Source organism: Numida meleagris, chromosome 2 (genome assembly GCF_002078875.1).
Source record: "Numida meleagris isolate 19003 breed g44 Domestic line chromosome 2, NumMel1.0, whole genome shotgun sequence".
Taxonomy (NCBI): domain Eukaryota; kingdom Metazoa; phylum Chordata; class Aves; order Galliformes; family Numididae; genus Numida; species Numida meleagris.
In genome coordinates this window covers 51,002,465-51,019,829 of record NC_034410.1, presented here as the reverse complement: position 1 = coordinate 51,019,829, position 17,365 = coordinate 51,002,465, and the positions used below count along the sequence as shown (strand labels likewise).

General features: G+C 40.2%; 1 protein-coding gene across 5 annotated transcripts in view; it reads left to right on the top strand.

Moving 5' to 3' along the window:
- GLI3 (GLI family zinc finger 3) overlaps positions 1-17,365 on the top strand; it is a 203,862-nt gene that overhangs the window by 47,462 nt on the left and 139,035 nt on the right. Inside the window, exon 1 of one of the 5 annotated variants that reach the window (XM_021386348.1) lies at positions 9,945-10,283. The exons of the other annotated variants lie outside the window; for them this stretch is intronic. Coding sequence (XP_021242023.1) covers positions 10,268-10,283 — 16 coding nt within the window. The 5' untranslated portion in view covers positions 9,945-10,267. Of the gene's footprint in view, positions 1-9,944; positions 10,284-17,365 lie in introns of those variants that run through there. 5 annotated transcript variants of the gene reach the window in all.

Sequence of the window (17,365 nt, the reverse complement as noted above, 5' to 3'; positions counted from 1 at the left end):
CAATGTCAAAAAAAAAAGGGGGGGGAAACAGAAGAACCAACTGGAAACAGGTAGCCAGGATCACTATTGTTCAGAATAGCCTATCTCTGTGAGTATTCCTGTGGTAGTTCAGAGTTTGATGGTAACAACAATGGGGGAAAAGTTTAATTGAATACAGTGTGGAGACCAAGAGTCCCATCAGAGAGGGAAAAATGGAAAAATGAGTGTGAGAGAAAAGATCCTGCAAAAAAAAAAAAAAAAAAAAAAAAGAAGAGGAAAGGAGCCCAGCTTAGTGCACTGAGATTGGATGGGGGCCCTGGCTGGTGTACGTGACTGAAGATCAAGGAATAGACATTGAGAGAGAAGTTGGAAACAGCTGAACAAGGAGGGTCACCCCACAAGGATCTTAATGAAGACCTGAGACTGAGGCTGACATGTACTGGCCATAAGGAATGACTGAGATGAGAGGTTTCTGGAAAGGAATGTGGGTATAGCAAATAGCACTGGAGTGAAGAGATAATAGTGGGGAAAAAATGCAGCATTTTAAAAGAAAAAAAAAGTCTTTAAACAGTCTTCCATGCTTCCGTGGAAGAAACAGAAATTTTGTTCTCACTAGAGCGACCTTTTTCAAAGACTAGGGTGGGACTCAACATGCAAAATTTGCTATTATCAGCAAATGCCTGTGAACCCTTGGTGAGATATCCATCTTCTGCCCTGTATCTCCTAGGAGATTACTTAAAACTGTTGCTGAGTATTTTTGTTTGCTCTTTTCAAAGGGATCGATGGGTTGAATTGAAAACACTCGTTTCTTAACTGCTACTGTATTCAGCTTTACTTTATTGCTTGTTTATACTAACTATATGAAGCCATATGCAAGGTATTTCATTAAAAAATGTTTACAACACAAAATCAAGAATGTTAGCATGGAGTTCTTTGTGCCATTGCATTATAGTGATATTTAATTATGTGATTATATAATCATACATACTTATGGCTTCTTACTGTGAAGGCCTGAAGAAAGAGATCATGTCACTGTAGTATTTCACTCCTTCCCTGCTGCCCTTCCTGTAATAACCTATTGTCCAACTTCTGCTGAGGTCTTGATTGAGGTCTCAGCGATAAAAATCCATTTCTTTTTCTTTTTTTACAAAGAAAATGTATAACTAAGACAAAGTATCTCTGTGCTGCCATAAGGAGATGTTGCATATTGAGTTCACCTTCTTTTAGATAATAAAATGCTTGCTGAGGAGAGAGACATAAATGCCTCAGAATAGGGGAAATCTTTATTCACAACTGTCAGCTTTTAAAACACATTTGCCAAGAAAGTGTAAATCTGCAAGAAACATGATGGTATTGTTTACAACACACCTAGAGCTCTGATTACTAGGGGCAAGTCAACACCAGCGATGGTTAGTGCATTTCTTAGTATATGACTTCCAGCTCACTTTCAGAAAGGTGAGCATTTGTATGTGCTAAGAAATTCATTCACAGGTAACTTCCAAAAATATAGTCTGTATAGAAGTAGATATGATGGTAAATACTCAAAAAGCTTAGGTTCTCAGGCTCTTAAACGAAGTAACTACAATTAGGGACACTAAGCTAGTAGTTTGTGTAGGTAGTGATGATACCATCTCTCTGCCTCACAGAGTTGTTGTAAAATACAGTTTGTTAATATTCATTAAGCATGCAGATGTTCTTGTAATGAGTGCTAGAGAAAGCCCAAGAGGAAACAAATAATTCTACCTGGAGAGCTGGATTGCCATGAAGTGACATAAATCAAGCTGTAGGGCCACACATTGAACTCTAAGAGAACCAAGTAGTGCTGCTCATTAAACACGTGTACACCCAGTACACTGTATATAACTTTTTTGTCCATCTTGAAATAGATGTTAGCACAAATGTGATGGTCCACAAGCCACTTTATTTTGTCCATGTAGGTTTGATGCTACATTCAAGTTGAGCTCCTTCCTGTTATATTACTTGTTTTCTAATAGCTGTGTGTGTTTATGTGTGCAGTACTTGGTAGATGCTCTATCAAGAGTTCTGCTTTACATACATTTGTGGTAAAAATGAATACCTACTTTCAAGTCACTACAAGTAAATCATTCCAATTTGGGAAAAGTGAGGATAAATTAAGGGCTTACTGCAACAAATGTAGACAGTTTCAGTCATGTGATGGACCTTCCTGAATAGCCCTCCTCACATAACCGGTTCTCAGAACTGAGGTGGAAGTGCTAGCTGACGTTCAGTATCCCTCACAGCACTAGTATCCCACTGTTTGGCCGTATTGGTGACATTCTGTGTGTCTTGCATAATGATTTAGAAACCTGCTCACATTCCATTAAAATGTAAGTTACTGACTTCAGTAATGAGCCAAGTTGCTGGGCATGGGCATTTATTGGTAAAAGGTGTGATTTGTTCCCAGCTTCCTTTGGGCCCACTCCTGCCGTTGTTTCCTGCTTGTAACTTCAATTGAAATGAATAGTGGTTTTGTCTTCTGGAGGAGTTTAGGGAGAGGGTCTTTTGCCCATAAACCCAACTTCTGATATAGAAATCTAACAGTTCTTCTTGAATACTTTCTAGTATGATAAAGATATATCACTCTGCAACCTTTGTGCTAGAGTGGCTGAGCATCTCCACCGCCTGTCTGCATTTTTTTTTTCTTCTAGTTACCCAGTACCGAAGCTCCTGCCTCACAGGCAAAAATATTTTTTTTTACTCATTTCCTCAGGAGATTAGGATAATTGGTGTGGGAGTGGTGTGGGAGAATAGTCCCTGTGAATACAGCTGTGTACTACAGTGTTGCTCAATGTTTCTCTCCTGCATCACAGTGTATGTCCTGGGGTTTGTCCTATTAGTGCAGAATGTTGATATAGTACCAAAGCTGCTAGGAATCCAGACCCAAATGTTTCTCTAGGCTCTGTTTTGTTTTTCCTGTTTACCCTGAAGTTTATACTTCTAGATTGTGGAGCATGAGCTACCCTGACTGAAGCCCTAATATGATAGTTTTGCATATACTTTGTAGATAAGAGTATATTTAAGCATGAAGGAAACTGGTAAGTTACAGCATAGAGAAAAGAAAAAACAAAGTGTTGTCCAAACATCCATCCACATTTTTCTCCTTGGCTGCAGGAGTTAGCTGGAGCACATTAGCTAGGCTGTTGTAAGGTAATGCCTTTAAATTAATTCCCAGACAAATCTGAATCAGAGTTGTGAAGATGACTCTGGAACTGTCTTGGAGAGCAAGGGGGAGTATGTGAATATTGACAAAAATCCAAGACAAGCTCCTTGTCTTCAGTCTTGGAGTACTGTGTCCAGACCTGGGGTCCCCAGCACAAGAAGGATGCGGAGCTGTTGGGGCAGGTCCAGAGGAGGGCTGCAGATATGATCAGAGGGCTGGAGCACCTCTCCTATGATGAAAGGCTGAGGGAGTTGTGATTGTTTAGCCTGGAGAAGAGAAGGCTCTGGGTAGACCTAACTGTGATCTTCCTGTACTTGAATGGAGCTTACAAGCAGGAAGGGGACTGATTTTTTATGCAGGTAGGTAGTGATAGAACAAGGGGAAATAGATTTAAACTGAAAGAGGGGAGGTTTAGGTTAGATGTTAGAAAGAAATTCTTCAGAGGATGGTAAGGTGCTTGAACAGGATGCCCAAAGAAGTTGTCGATGCCCCATCCATGGAGGCATTCAAGGCCAGGTTGGATGGAGCCCTGGGTAGTCTGATGTTGTGAGTGGCAACCCTGCCCATGTCTGGGTGATTGGAACTAGATGATCTTTGAGGTCCCTTCCAACCTAAGCTATTCTATGATTCAGTCTCTGGTTGAAATGGGTAACATTTTCTATGAGGGAATTTGAAGATCTATTGGGAATACTGAGTCAGACATGAGAGGATGAAATATATGTTATTGGTATCTACTTCGTAATTTATTTAGGCACTTGTATGTTCTTTTTTTTTCCACTTAATTTGAGGCTTCAGTAAAATCTGTCTCAGAGACTGTCTTTCAAGACTTGATTTCCTAGAACTTCCCAGTAAAATTACAAGTTTCATCTTGTTTTGATACAGAATCATAAACTATCTCACAGTGATTTAAAAGTAGGCCCTGTTGGCTCAATAAGTTTTACTAACTTCAGGAAGTCCTCTCAGTGATTGAGGTTGAAAGTGGAACAAACGGTGTGAAAGATTCCCGGGGTTTCTCACAGGACTCTTATTTTTCCTAATGGATTCTGTACTTACGCTGGTGAACCACAGAATGTGTTATTGGTGGGTTCACGATGGGCAATGCTGAATAAAGATTGAAAAATGTCTGAGATGGTGGATGTTAATATTTTTTTGTAAATCTGTCAACAGTTTACATGCCAGCTTGGCCCGGTTCTGTAACTAATGGGGCAGAGGGACCCACGAACCCACGCCCCAGGAAAGGGGAAGAGGGGAAAGGGCGGGGAGATGGGACTAAAAGCAAAACCAGGGCAACGATCTGAGGAGGAAAGTTAATTTACTAAATATGATATCAGAATGCAAGATAACTCAATATAATATAATGTAATTGGAATTGAGGATAATAAATCAAATAAAATGAGAGAGAGAGCTTCCAAAAACCGAAGGCCTTACTCTAATGCTGAAGGCAAGATGGCTAGGGAACACACACGCAGAGATGAGCAGAAGGGGAAAAAGGGGTGTCTTGTGAACTGCGAGCAATTTTATCTTTCCCTCTGAACAGAAAAAATGGAAACAGAACAGTGATAAGTCCTCTGAGGTATGTAGTTCTGTTCTGAGAACCAGGTATATCTGGAACTATCGACAATCCATGGAACTGGAGCGTTAACTCTTTAACTCCCAGTGCACTACATGATGTTATGATGTGGAATACTGATGACAAAAATAATAAAACCATGACAAAATTAAAGTGATGTGATAAAAACAATTATTTGCCCCAGTGAGAAGAAATTGCTATGAATGAAGACTTTAAAATTTTATAATATATTAGATAAAAAGAAACAAATAGAAGGCTTTATGTGCTTGGAGAGGTGAATTACATTCCTGCTGCTTGCTTGATCTGCAGTTAGTTGTAAAAATATACAGTGATACGGAGCTTTGAAAAGACAGTGGGCAAATGCAGGCCAGAGCAGACCTCAGTTCAACAGTTTCTGAAATTACATAGACACCACTGATTTGTGTCTGTTAGATTGTTGGTTCGAGGCTTTGGTTAGTATCGAAAGTAGTGCACGTACTTTGATGTTAACACTCTTTCGTGTCCAAGTTTACATCTTTGTTTCCATGATTTTTGAAGATAAGACCAGAAAGAGGGGGAAGTATGCAGTTCAGTGCAGCTGGCAGTGGTAACCTTACTGCTCTCAAAAAGATTTTTTTAGTCTTCAGTTCCAACAAGCAAACCTGATACGTATCCTGCTGTGAGAAGACTGTAGTCTGTCAATCTTGCCATGAAAAAACAGTATTTTCTAATGAGAGTTTCTTCTTTTCAGCTAACCTGTTTTGATGATCCAATTCCGGTACATTTAAAAAGACTAATTGCATTTTATGGGATATTCTCTGCAAGCTTTCTGCCTTAAAACAAATGGCTGTGGCACAATTGATGTGTCATGAGTTACAGTTCAAGTAATGCAAAGTGGTTAGGTTATAGGTTACCTTAATAGATTATCTGTGCTATAGTTTCAAAAGGTGATTGTTGCTCTGTAGAGGAGGGTGGAATTCTTGATGATGGTGGCAAGGTGGACCTTCTGTCTTGCACTGAAGAAGAAAGAGCACGACCACTATTTCAAAAACATTTCTTCAAGTATTTAGCAGTCTGGAGGACACTCGTAGATTGAGTCCATTGCTATTACTCAATTTTTCAGAAAGCTTAAGCCATCGTTAAGAACTCAAGGTAGTTTAGATGTGAACAGATGGAAACTGTGTCTCAGATGAGATTTCTCTGATAACGATGCAGGGGAGTTGGATAATGTAAGTATTATGAAGTCAGAGAAAGAACACTTGAAAGGTTGATTTTTTTTTTCCTTCTGATTTTGTTTTTCTTCCTCATAGTTTTTTTCTTCTCTGTAGAGGAACAGTTCTGTACTTGTGGACAAATTGCACAAATAGCAGACCACCATTTTACATCAATGAAGTGGGAGGCACACTATGTTTTGCGGAATTGGAGTGTTATAGGATGATCTGTAGGGCAGCTTTGGGCTGACTTTCAGCATATTCAGCCTTCAGATCTTACTGGATCCTTTTGTAGATAAATCAAACAGACCTTCTATGCTTCCGTATTTATTATGACTGTTTGCTATGTAGAAATGATTTTCCTCTGATGAAATCGTGGTCATCAGTATTGTATCAATGTGGTGTGTGAAGAAGACAAAGTTACGTGAAATTTAGTGGCTAATGGAAGATCAGGGAGAGGTTTGAAGAACAGAGAGATCTTCAAGTCCAGAGCTGAATGTGAATTCTCCCACAAAAATTTTACTTGTGCAAGAACTTTAAGGTTTGGTCCCTCATAGTTGCTGGTGTTGGTTCAGCCATGATGGCAAAACGTCAGAAATAATGTAATAGTTAAAATTCTTAATCCTACTTTTTTTCCTTTTTTTTTTAATAGGTTCTTTTCAATTAAATTAGGTAATTCTCTTTTGTTGTTGGAATACTTTAATCGTCGGAATGAATCTTTACTGTCTGCAATACTTTGTTATTTCTCTAGTCATAGCAGTGATGATACTCCTGGGCAGAGAGCAATGAATTTTTTTGCTTGTCTTTAAATACTCCAAGCAAATCAAGTTTTCAGGTGCTTCCCTTCTTCTCTAGCCTTTCCACCTTAAAATTGTGCTTATTTATCTTTTGGGAGAGGATGGAACAGTATTTTTGTATGAAGTGAGTGTTGCCTGAAAATCTAGGTGGCCAGCCATAATAACGAAGTACTGATACCCACTTTTGCCAGATTGAGCATGGATGAAGCTACCAAAACATGATTAACGAGTTAAGAATTACTTTTAACCTGCCATAGCTGGTATGGTAGGAAGAGGGAGTGGCATTTTATTAAAATTGTTCTGAAACTTTTTCTGAATGTATGAGAACTGATCTATTCTAGCTATCTTTCTGATTTCAGGTGTCCATTGCATGATGATACATGGAAATATATGTTGCTTAAGATAGTTGTAAGTATTTAAATAACTGAATGTAATTGCGTTATTAAAAGCTTGCAGAAATATTCCAAGGCCTTTTAAAATCTGTTATAGGGCATTAAGGTTAAAAAGATAAAGGAAGTAGTTAGAAAAAGTGAAATCCCAAAAGTAGTTTTGCTCATTCCTAGAACTCATCAGGAAACATTAACAATTAACTAATTTTCTACCTGTAAAATGATCTCTATCACTTTTTGCCCACTCAGTATGCACCAGTGCTCATGACCTAGTCTGGCATTCTTTTGCAGCTGGTATTAGTGTTTTTGGTGACTGGAATTTGAACATCTTAACTCCATGAGGTAGCATGGTAGCATGTAACGTGGCCAGAACTTGTACATCCTCTGCAGTGGAGAAAACTGAGAAGAAAGAATGGTATGAGGAGACTGAGCTTGGCCTCTGCGAAGACTTTCTAAAACTTTCTAAGTTTTAAGGAAGGGTTTCTGTTTGGAAAGGAGGGAGGTACGTCCATGGTACTCTGAATTGTCATACTTAATGCATCTTTCAGATAGATAAAGAGATGGTTTCAGGTTTCTGGCTTTCTCAGAATACCAGGCTCTTAAGGGAGAAACTGTTAATAAAAGGAGTGTAGGACAATTTCTGTGGTTTAGTAGCTCTGCAGTTTTTAATTAAAGGACTCATGTCTAGAAGAACATCCAAAGCGTCAAATCCTTTGGTTTAATAGGACCTGAGAGCTTTCTGGGGAGGTTTTTTTTTTTTTTTTCGGTTTAAAACATCCTTAGCTATAATTTTTGCATTTCTCATGCAGCATTCTTCCCCTCCAGAGTTATTTAAACTTCTGACAAGGGATGTGAAAAGCTCATTTCTGTGTCTAGCATGCCTGTGTGTATGCTTGTGTGCTAACATCCATGTATCATCTGGAATCTCATCTAAAATTAGCTAGATTTTATGGGAACATATGGTGCAGCTGAATTTGTGTGTGCATATGTACTCACATAAATGTGTATATATGTGCGTATGTATAGATACGCATGAGTATACTTCTGCACACAAAATATGTATACATCATTCATATCTTGCTCTGAGACCTTGGTGAGATCATTGTTCTCAGCTGAGTTTGCAACTACTATAAATCAGGGCAGAGTAACCCATAACATATTTTTGAACAGCTGATATGCTTCAGAGGCCGGAAGTACAGAGATATTGTGGAAACACTGACTCTTATTGCAACTGTGCAAAAGGATGCAACAGTAAATAAATTTTGTAATGAAATAGGTGATATCTGACATACAAACTGAAGGGTTGCATGGCTTTGCATTGTTACAGCTTAATGACTGGCTAATGATTGCATTTAGCGGTTTGAACCCACTGGAGAAAAAAAAACGAAATTAATATCAGCTCTATTTATATACAAAACACTAATGGCAGTAACTTTTCTTACTCTGTTGAGGCCAAGGTACATGGTCTGTAGGTGTTAGAGTTGGAGATGATGCGCCAAAGAGGTTATAACTCTTCTGTCTCTCTTTCTGCTCTTTTTTTTTTTTTTTCTTTTTGTGTCTTCTAAGCATGGCTAATGTAGTTTTCATCAGGCTACAAATGCCTTTGTAAAATAGCTTTGAGGCCTGGTGTTGCTGCTGGCTTGGTAGAAAATGGCAGCACCACAGAATATGTCCCTCAGTGTCTACGAGTGAAATGAGCCAGTTACCCTCAGATAGGCATAAATGCGCTATTAGATGGTTGAGAAATACATTTTTCCCCCTAAAACCCTTCTGGGAATTTATTGTAGTGCCTTTGATGTAACTAATTAGCTGCTCAAAGTAAGCAGTGACTAACAATCTAATAACTGGCTAATGGAAGAAACTTCATAATGCTTTCAAATCAGGATTCTTTGGAGTGTCTTGCAAGAGGCTGAGGAGCTTTTCCCTGATGAGAAGTGGTTGCCAATAGTCAGATCCTGATGTCAGCAGTCGTTTTTCCATTATATTTGAGTCTCCTGGTTCTTTGAAGAGCCTGGATGTTGGAGAGAAGTGATAATCCCAGAGATATTCTGGAAGTGCTAAGCTTGATTTTAGCTACGATTGGAAGACTTGGAGTGAACAGTTTAATTTGGGGCTGTCACACAGTAACTTGCAGGCAAATTTTGTACAGTGGAACACGTTATAGAAGGGGAAATGAAAAAGTCAAGTTGTTTTTGCAAGGGATCTTTTTTTTTCTCGTGCGAATTTCTTGTTTTTTTTAGCAAAATCAAAATGTATTCTACCAAGAAGGGGAAATGCTTCTGCACACCTCCTGATCCTGAAGATTTAAAAGGAAAAACAATACAGCCACTTGTTAATTTTGCCAATTAATTAAGGCACTAGGGCTTTCTTTTTTTCTTGTCTGCTGGAACTGCAGAGAGCACTTTATACTACTAGGAGTCTCTTTCTCATCAACCTTATGTTACCATTTTTACCTGTGTTAATAAATATCTCCAAGGTGTTTTCTGCTTACAGGCCACTCACACTCACCAGCTAGGGCAGTTCTGATGCTGGACCTGGATCCCTCTTGCTCTACTTGCACGAGAAGTTTTTCTGAATTTGTGGAATTACCGTGCAAATAAAGCAAGCAGGATTTGGCCTTGTAGGCACAATGAAGGTAAGCTTCACCACCTGCTCAATACCTGGGTATGAGGTTTAGTATTTCTTCCACAGCAGCCAATGTCGTCACTCACACCTAAACCAGAGCACTAGGGGCTGTGCTTGTGAGTGGTGTTAAGTATCACTGCAATAATCCACTGTCTGTAATGGGAGAAACACGTAGCACTGAACTTGGGGAGGGAGAAAATGGCTTTCAGCTGTTTTGATTTAAATTGTTTGTTTTTGTTATTTTAAAGCCTATGTGGAAATAGGCTATGAGACAGCTTTTTCAGAAATGAGGCTCTCATTTCTTTGGAACATCACCCTGTATGCTGCTGAGAGCTGGTGCCTCCGGTAGCTCCGGAGGCTTGCAACCCAGAGGCTTGGGACTGGGGCTCTGCATTTCAGAGGTTCAGGCTCCTTGTCCTGATGGCCTGGCTACTCACCTGAGCAGTTCTGGGCATATATATTGCCAGGATACTGCAGGAATCTGGTTTACAACAAACAACTGCACATCTTGATCCAGGGTCATTGAAGTCAGTGGGATGGCTCAAGTATCAGGTCAGTAACTGCTTAAACCGGATGTTCCTCCTTTTTTTTTTTTCCTTCATGTCCTGCAAAATATTTTTGCCTTGGTCAGCATGAGGTAGGATCAAGGGCAAGACAGTCGAGCCCTGCCTTGTGCCCTCTGTGTTTGCATTTTGAGAGTGCGAGTCCTTGGGCTGGCAAGGAGGTTTCAGCAGAGCCCTGTGCCTTTGTGTATGGGTAGCTGGCTGTTCCTGAAGTAGGATTTTTCAGCTTAAAGAAGATTTTGGCATCTGCCTATAGGTCTGATGCTGGGGTTTGTACAAGTAGACTCCCAGTTAAACCCAGGAAGTATTTGCTTGTATAAAATGAAGGAAGGTTTTATTTTATATAGTTGCATACTTATCTATTTAACTTGAACCACTTTGTTTTATTTGAGAAGAGAACTTGGAGGTCAACAAGCAGAGTAAATTCACCTGGACTATCAAGGAACTGGGCTAAAGACATACCAAAGCTAACAAACCTGTCTCCACTCCAGATGCCTGAAAAAAATTTTCCCAAATTCTAAGCTGCTTCATGCCATCAGCAGTTCCCCAGCAGTCTTGGGAGTTGTGTGCACAGGTAGAAAAGGCTGCGAGCTGTGGTTCAGCTGATAGTAATGCATTGCTAAGATGGTGGTGAAGCAGCTTGAGCTCTGCACAGGCCCACATCTTGTCTTTTTCAGGTCGGTGGGAGCTCTGCCACTGACCCAAAGGAGCACAGGATCCGGTTCTCTTTCAGAAATCATAAAAAGTGTATGGATGCACTATGATCTGGCTTCCTCCATACTTTCAGAAAAGAAGTGAATTAAATTGTACCGTATCTAGACCTAGAGTGAATATACATATCATTTGTATAAAATAACAGGGGATGGAGTATTCTGGCAGTATTTTCAGGATTGGGTCCATAGGCAGTTCTACTTTGTTTTGCTGATAAATCCTTTTTCTTCCGGTAAAAGTCAAAGATGACAAAAAAAAAAAAAAAAAAAAAAAAAAAAAAAAAAGGTTTTTTAAAAAATAAAAAAAAAAAAAAAAGAATATAACAGGTTTCTTGAAACAAACTAAAAATCAGAGAAAAGAGCTGTATATTTGTATTTCAAAGGTCACCAGTCAGTTTCTGGAAAATACTATACATATGGTAATGTGAAAATAACTAAGCTGAAAATCCATTACAAACGGGAATATAAATCTATACATTTTCAGTGGTGAGCTCAGATAATGTATGCTATTTATAAGCACAAAAGTCTTGTTTAAGGTACTTGTAAGCATTGCAAAGAGAGTAAGTAGTGTACTTGTTATCTAACACATTTTGTAGCCTCTGAAATGGTTGGACTCTATTTTTAAAACTGATTATAAGCATTGTGCTTTGTATCTGTGTTAGCCTTTCTAGAGTGTGTACTTCATGTGCAGATGCTCCAAGTGCAGGAAAGTAACAAACTTGGGACCAAGAGTGTTCAACTTAAACTACTGTACCCACCCAAAACAAAACTTTGGTTTTGACACACACTGTTTTTAAAGGCAGGCACAATCCTACTGATGCATTTTTTCCTGCTTTGCTCTTAAGGTAGCCAGAGAGTAGTGATCAATAGATGTATGCAGGAAGCATCAGATACCTGTGTCCTGATGAGCCTGGCAATTGCTCTACTAATTGTTCCAAGGAAAAAAATACCAGGTTGCAAAAACAGAGACCTTAAAAGTAAGGGAAATTGCTTTCTCATTATACCTATTCTATTAAGAATCTAAGTAGTCAATACTTTTTTTTTTTACATCTTTCCTTCTCCTCATTCTGGTTCACAACAACCTAAAATGCTGCTTTTCTGGGAAAGGCTGATATTCTGACTTCAGTTTTGTCATTTAATGATGGAGAGTTTCCTTAGTAAACCAAATTTAGAGTACTAGAATGCTTATCTTATATCCAGACCTTGAACATAAAAGGCATTTTATACCAGCAATTGTTCATTTAATGAGCAATTGCAGAGTGCAGGACGGTTAAGGGATTGAGCTATATGCACCATTATTGCAAGAAGTATTCCGAAATACCAGAAATAGGACGTAAGCTCTGATCAGGGGGACTGTGAGCACAATTACCTTCTTTTCAAATCCTTCTGTGACACTGCGGGAGGAAAAAGGACTTTGAAACTTGAAAGGAAAGAGCTTGCTTTCAACCTCAAAAGCTAGGAGGAAAGGGCTCTGAAATTTGCTCAGTATTCCCAATTCACCATTAGCCTGTTTCTTCCTTTAGCCTCAAGGCATTCTCCGCTTTTTGAAAAGATGTTAAGAAATTCAGTCACAATAGAGAGCCTAGTTTTGAACATGTTTCACTCTGTCCATTGAGGTCTGGTCTTCAGCCTTTGTGTGGGGTGAATTGAGCTGAGCAGCAAGCTGGTTGGGGAGAGGTGAATGAGCAGTCTCTGTGCAGTCACAAATTCTAGCAAAGAAAAGATTACCCTCTCCTTTATTTTACAATATGCATTCCTGTACAATCCTGCTAGTGGCAATATGCGGAGCAGAGCTTGTGCTTAGGTCAATATGGAGCACTTGGTTTATAGGAACTCTTGTTAAGTTTGTCTTGTAATTGAAGCTGCTGTTGACCTTGCTTGGAGACCATTTGTAAAACCGTTTATTTAGCATAAACTGAAATAATAAACCCTCCTTCTCTTAGGCCGATTGTGATAGGGTGACATTAGTTTGATTTAATGATTAGCCGCCTGACCCCTCAGCTACAGAGAGCTGCTTGAATAGGGAGAGTTCACTAGGAAGCACACAGGAAGAATACTAATGAGCTTGTTAAATTTAGCATGGCACCAACCACTTTTAATTCCTCTAATGGGAGAAGCACTGCCTCTGAGAGAGAGGGAGGGAGACGAGGAGGGAGAAAAAGAGAGGGAGGAATGTCCACAGCCTGTAGTCAGATAATTTTGGGCAAGAGAAGAGCTTGGAGAGCGTGTAAGCCAGGGTCTTTTGGACTGCGTTGTAAGTACGTTGTCTCTTCTCTCACCCAGGTGCAGTGTGTCAGCAGCTCGCCTGTGTGACCGTAATGCTACCTATGAGTTGTGGGCAGAAATATGGAGAGGAAACGTAATGCATAAATGGATTTAGCTGAACTGCTGCATCTCATCTGAATGGGGGTATCTCTGAAGTGTGACGGGAATGATTTTTAGCATCCTTTATCAATGGATTTCAACTTTTTTTTAGTTGCTGGCTCTAAGAGGTTTAAGAGAAGAAGTTCTGGCTTTGTGTCTTGATGTCTGTGGAACTCTGATAAAACAAGCAAACAGAAGTTAATGGGAGAAGAAAGTTCTGTGGGTTCTTGTGTTTCATTTCCGTTAGCCTTGATTTTTAATTTGCTGTTAAATTAGCTGAACAACTAGAAGTATGTTTGTTCAGGCATACTGTCCTGTGTGAGTTCTCTGAAAATGCTTGTTAGTTAGAATAAGGTGCACCTTGGTGCTAAACACTTCTAATAAAAACCACTTCTGATCGGAAGAGCAGGACTGGACTGGGTGTTTCTCAGTGCATGGGAGAATTCTGAATGAATGTGATCGTTCCAGACTGGGTGCTTGTAACACGTGTCTCTGGCGCCTAGCTTGTTAAGACAGAATTGGGCATACATGAAGAAAGAGAGTCTTACACAGAATGCTTTGGAGGCCTGATTACTCTTTTTTGTTCTTTTGCTTTTTTCCCCTTTCTCTTAAACTTGCAGAAGACAGGGTGAACTGTGCTGAAATTGGTGGAGTCCCATTGATGGGAAACGGGTGGAGATGAGGGAGAATTGGTCTCCTTGGCTGTAATTTCTCTCTGCAAGTTTTAGTAAATCAGATGTTTCTTTTGACCCTAAACCAAGCCACTTTTAAAACTTGAGAAGAGCAGTAACAGTTGCTGTGCATTTGGCTATAAGAGCCTTTGGCAGATGCTGCCGGAGCAGTGGGCTGTTTGGTTACATTTTTGCTATAGAGCCCCACTTGTTGCCATGGTGGAGAGCATGTTTCTGTCAATAATTTGGCCCGGCATGGCTTGTCTGCACTCACTCTCAAACTTTATCAAGTAATTCAGCTGAAACAGAACAAGATTAGACAGCTTTTGCCTTTTGGCTCACTGAAGTGGCTTTACTGCTGTTGAGAGACTCAGCGGAACGACTGCAGGAGAAGTTTCCCCCTCAGTGTGCAGGGGGCTCTTCTAACCTCCCAGCTATTTGTATTCTGGAGTGCGGGTACTGTCAAGTCCCTCATCTGCCCCCCATCGAAAAAAACTGCGGTATGGTAGATGCTTAGCAAAATGTTTGTCTGTTTCATGTTGTTGCTGAAATGCCACCATGTTTGTGTTTTGTTTTTTTTTTAAAAAACATTTCTGGATGAAATTTTATATGGTAGGCAATGAACAAAAGTGTTTGACTTCTAACAGCGACCAGCGTTAATTTATCGTTGGGGAAGGACAGTTGATACAGAGAAAAAAATACTAATTTTCTTTTGTTTCCTTCCCTGTATTTTCTTGAGGAACCTAAAAAAAGGAAAGCTTTTTAAAGCAAAGCACATTTTTCCTTGAGTTTCAAAGTTACTGAAAATAGGCTTTGAATTTCATTGCACAATTTAAAAAAAAAATGTTCCATACCAGTCCCCAGTACCTTGATTGATGACACATGCATGTTTAGAGAAGGAAAGAATAAAACTGAAGCTTGCAGACAGGCACTGGCTTCTTGTATTCCAGGATGGCAGTTTTAACAAATATTATCTTTATATGGAAGAGTAAAAGAACTGAAATCCTATCTGATCCTCGGATCGATTATACAGCCTCACAAATCACTTCAAGCTCACTGGCTTCCATACCATGGTAGCACAGGTTAGCTTGCTATGCTTAAGGATCTGTCAAGATTTCAAATAGAGTGTAATCCCCTATTTTCACAAGAGTTTACATCTCATCAGTGAAAGTTCACTCTAGGTTGAAATTTAACATAAAAGACTCCAGCTAGGGAGAAATGTGATGGAAAATATAACTTCGGTTGGGGTGATTTATTTTTTATTTTTCAGTTATACAAGCTGTTTTCTAAAAACCTCATGTAAGTTCTAAAGTTTTAGATTCCCTTTTGCAGTTCTCTAACTAAAAACAGCTTTGGTGTAAAAAGTGGAAACCTTAAACCGCGCTAATTTAGAGCAGGGACCAGTGCCTGTGCATATTAATAAAAAGTAGAAAACGGCAAAGGGTTTAAACTCCACAGTGTTGTTGTCGGTTTTGATTAACTCTTTCTCCTCAGCCCCAATACTGGAAGTGCTCTGTATGGAGAATTACTGCTGGCTGTTAGAAGAATTCATTACCTGGAAGATGCTGATAAGTCAGCAGCCCCTCCTTGCTGAATTACTTGGAGACAGAAACATAATTAAGCACTCAGTAGACTACACTGTTGGGTTTTGTTGTTGTGATTTTGGAGGAGAGGAGGCAGGGAAATGCCTGGAAAGCTCTGCATTAAAAGTAATGGTGTAGCTACTTTGGGCATAATGCCCAAAATTAAAGTCTGGGTATGCAGCCTGTTTGTAATGTTACCTATATGAAGGCAAGCAGGTGGAGTTACACTGGTGTCGAACTTGTGTGAGTAGTCATGATGAATTGGTTGCTGATGCTTTTGCTATTTGAATGAGTGCAGCAGGACCAGTTGTAAGTAAAAATGTGGCCCTGACCTTAACAGTTCTGGCCTCTGACAACTGAAGTGAAACCTTGACACTGTCATAAATGACCCTGCTTTGCCTGTGAGTTGTAGAATAGGTTTACCTGAGCTGCTTTTATTTCCTAAGAGTACTTTCATTTCCTTTGCAGTTGCCTTTTCTGCACCCAGTGTTTAGTCTCCTGGGGCTCCTCATGTACTTTTGAACAACTTTTGAAACTAAGTGTATTTATTGTTACTTCTTTGAGACTTATTGGTATGTGCCCACAAGTGCAAGGTGTTTTATTGAGCTACGCTGTACCTGGAGCATAGACATCTGCCAGAATCCAGCAGACAATTATGCGCTTGTTTAGAGAAATGCCTCTGTATTTTAATAATGCAATAATATAACTTTAGGAAGGCATTTAGATAGATACAAAGGAGATATTTGCGTAGCTAAGAAAACTCTTCTGACACATGTGAAATACGCCCTGGAAAGTACATGTGGCTTTTGAGGTGCATAACCCCTTGGTGTGGTTTTCGAAGGCTGCACGTGATCTGTAGGAATTGCTGCTCAAGCAGGAGCCCAGGCTTGGCTAAATGCCTGGCTGTACGGCAAGGCAGGCTCATGGAGCAATCATCAGAAGGCCCTTTGGACCCTCCACAGCAGGCAAACAGGACTCAGAGAGGGACACTGAGGATGAATGGGTGAAGAGTCCTGGCCTGACAGACATGGCAGGGGGAAAGGCTTGCAGACGCATTTGCCTTTCCTGTGCTGAAGTGCTCACAGGCAGTGCCATAGGCATAGCGGTTTATCCAGACTGGTTCTTGGGTTCCATTCTCTTCATTCTCCTTTGTTTTTTTCTTGTTCATTAAGAATTCATGTGTTTGGACATGGGAGAAAGGCAGGAGGGAGTGGTCTCCCCACACATCCCTGTGGTAACACTGCTGGAGCAGTTATCCCCACTCTGCCTGTCTTGTGCTGCTGGTGCTGTCTCTTGGGCAGTTTTACATATTTTAGCATTGCCCACCTCGTTTTCCTACTAACTACCTTTCTTTAAGGCTTCAGCCTTCCACATAAGCAAGGTTTTGAGGGACTGGAGCAGTGTTGCAGAGCAGCAGTGGTGGCGAGGTTTGATTTAGGCCTGGCTAGCAGGGTTCATCTTCTGCTGTTTCTGACAAATTGTTTTCTTCCTCCTCGTCAGGCAGCCAAAAGTTCCTTGTCCCAGAGGCAAGAAAACAGCAAGTCTCTGTCTGTTCTTTCAGGATTGATAGCATCACTGGTAAATGCATCAATGCATGGGTGACGATGATCTACCGACCAAGAGCTGCCAGCTAGCACACTCAGCCCGCACCCCACAGCATCCCTCATAGCTGCACGCCGGCTGTCACCAACCTGCACCCTAGCGCTGGTGGTGGCGGGGAGAACTTCTTGTTTTATTTGCTAA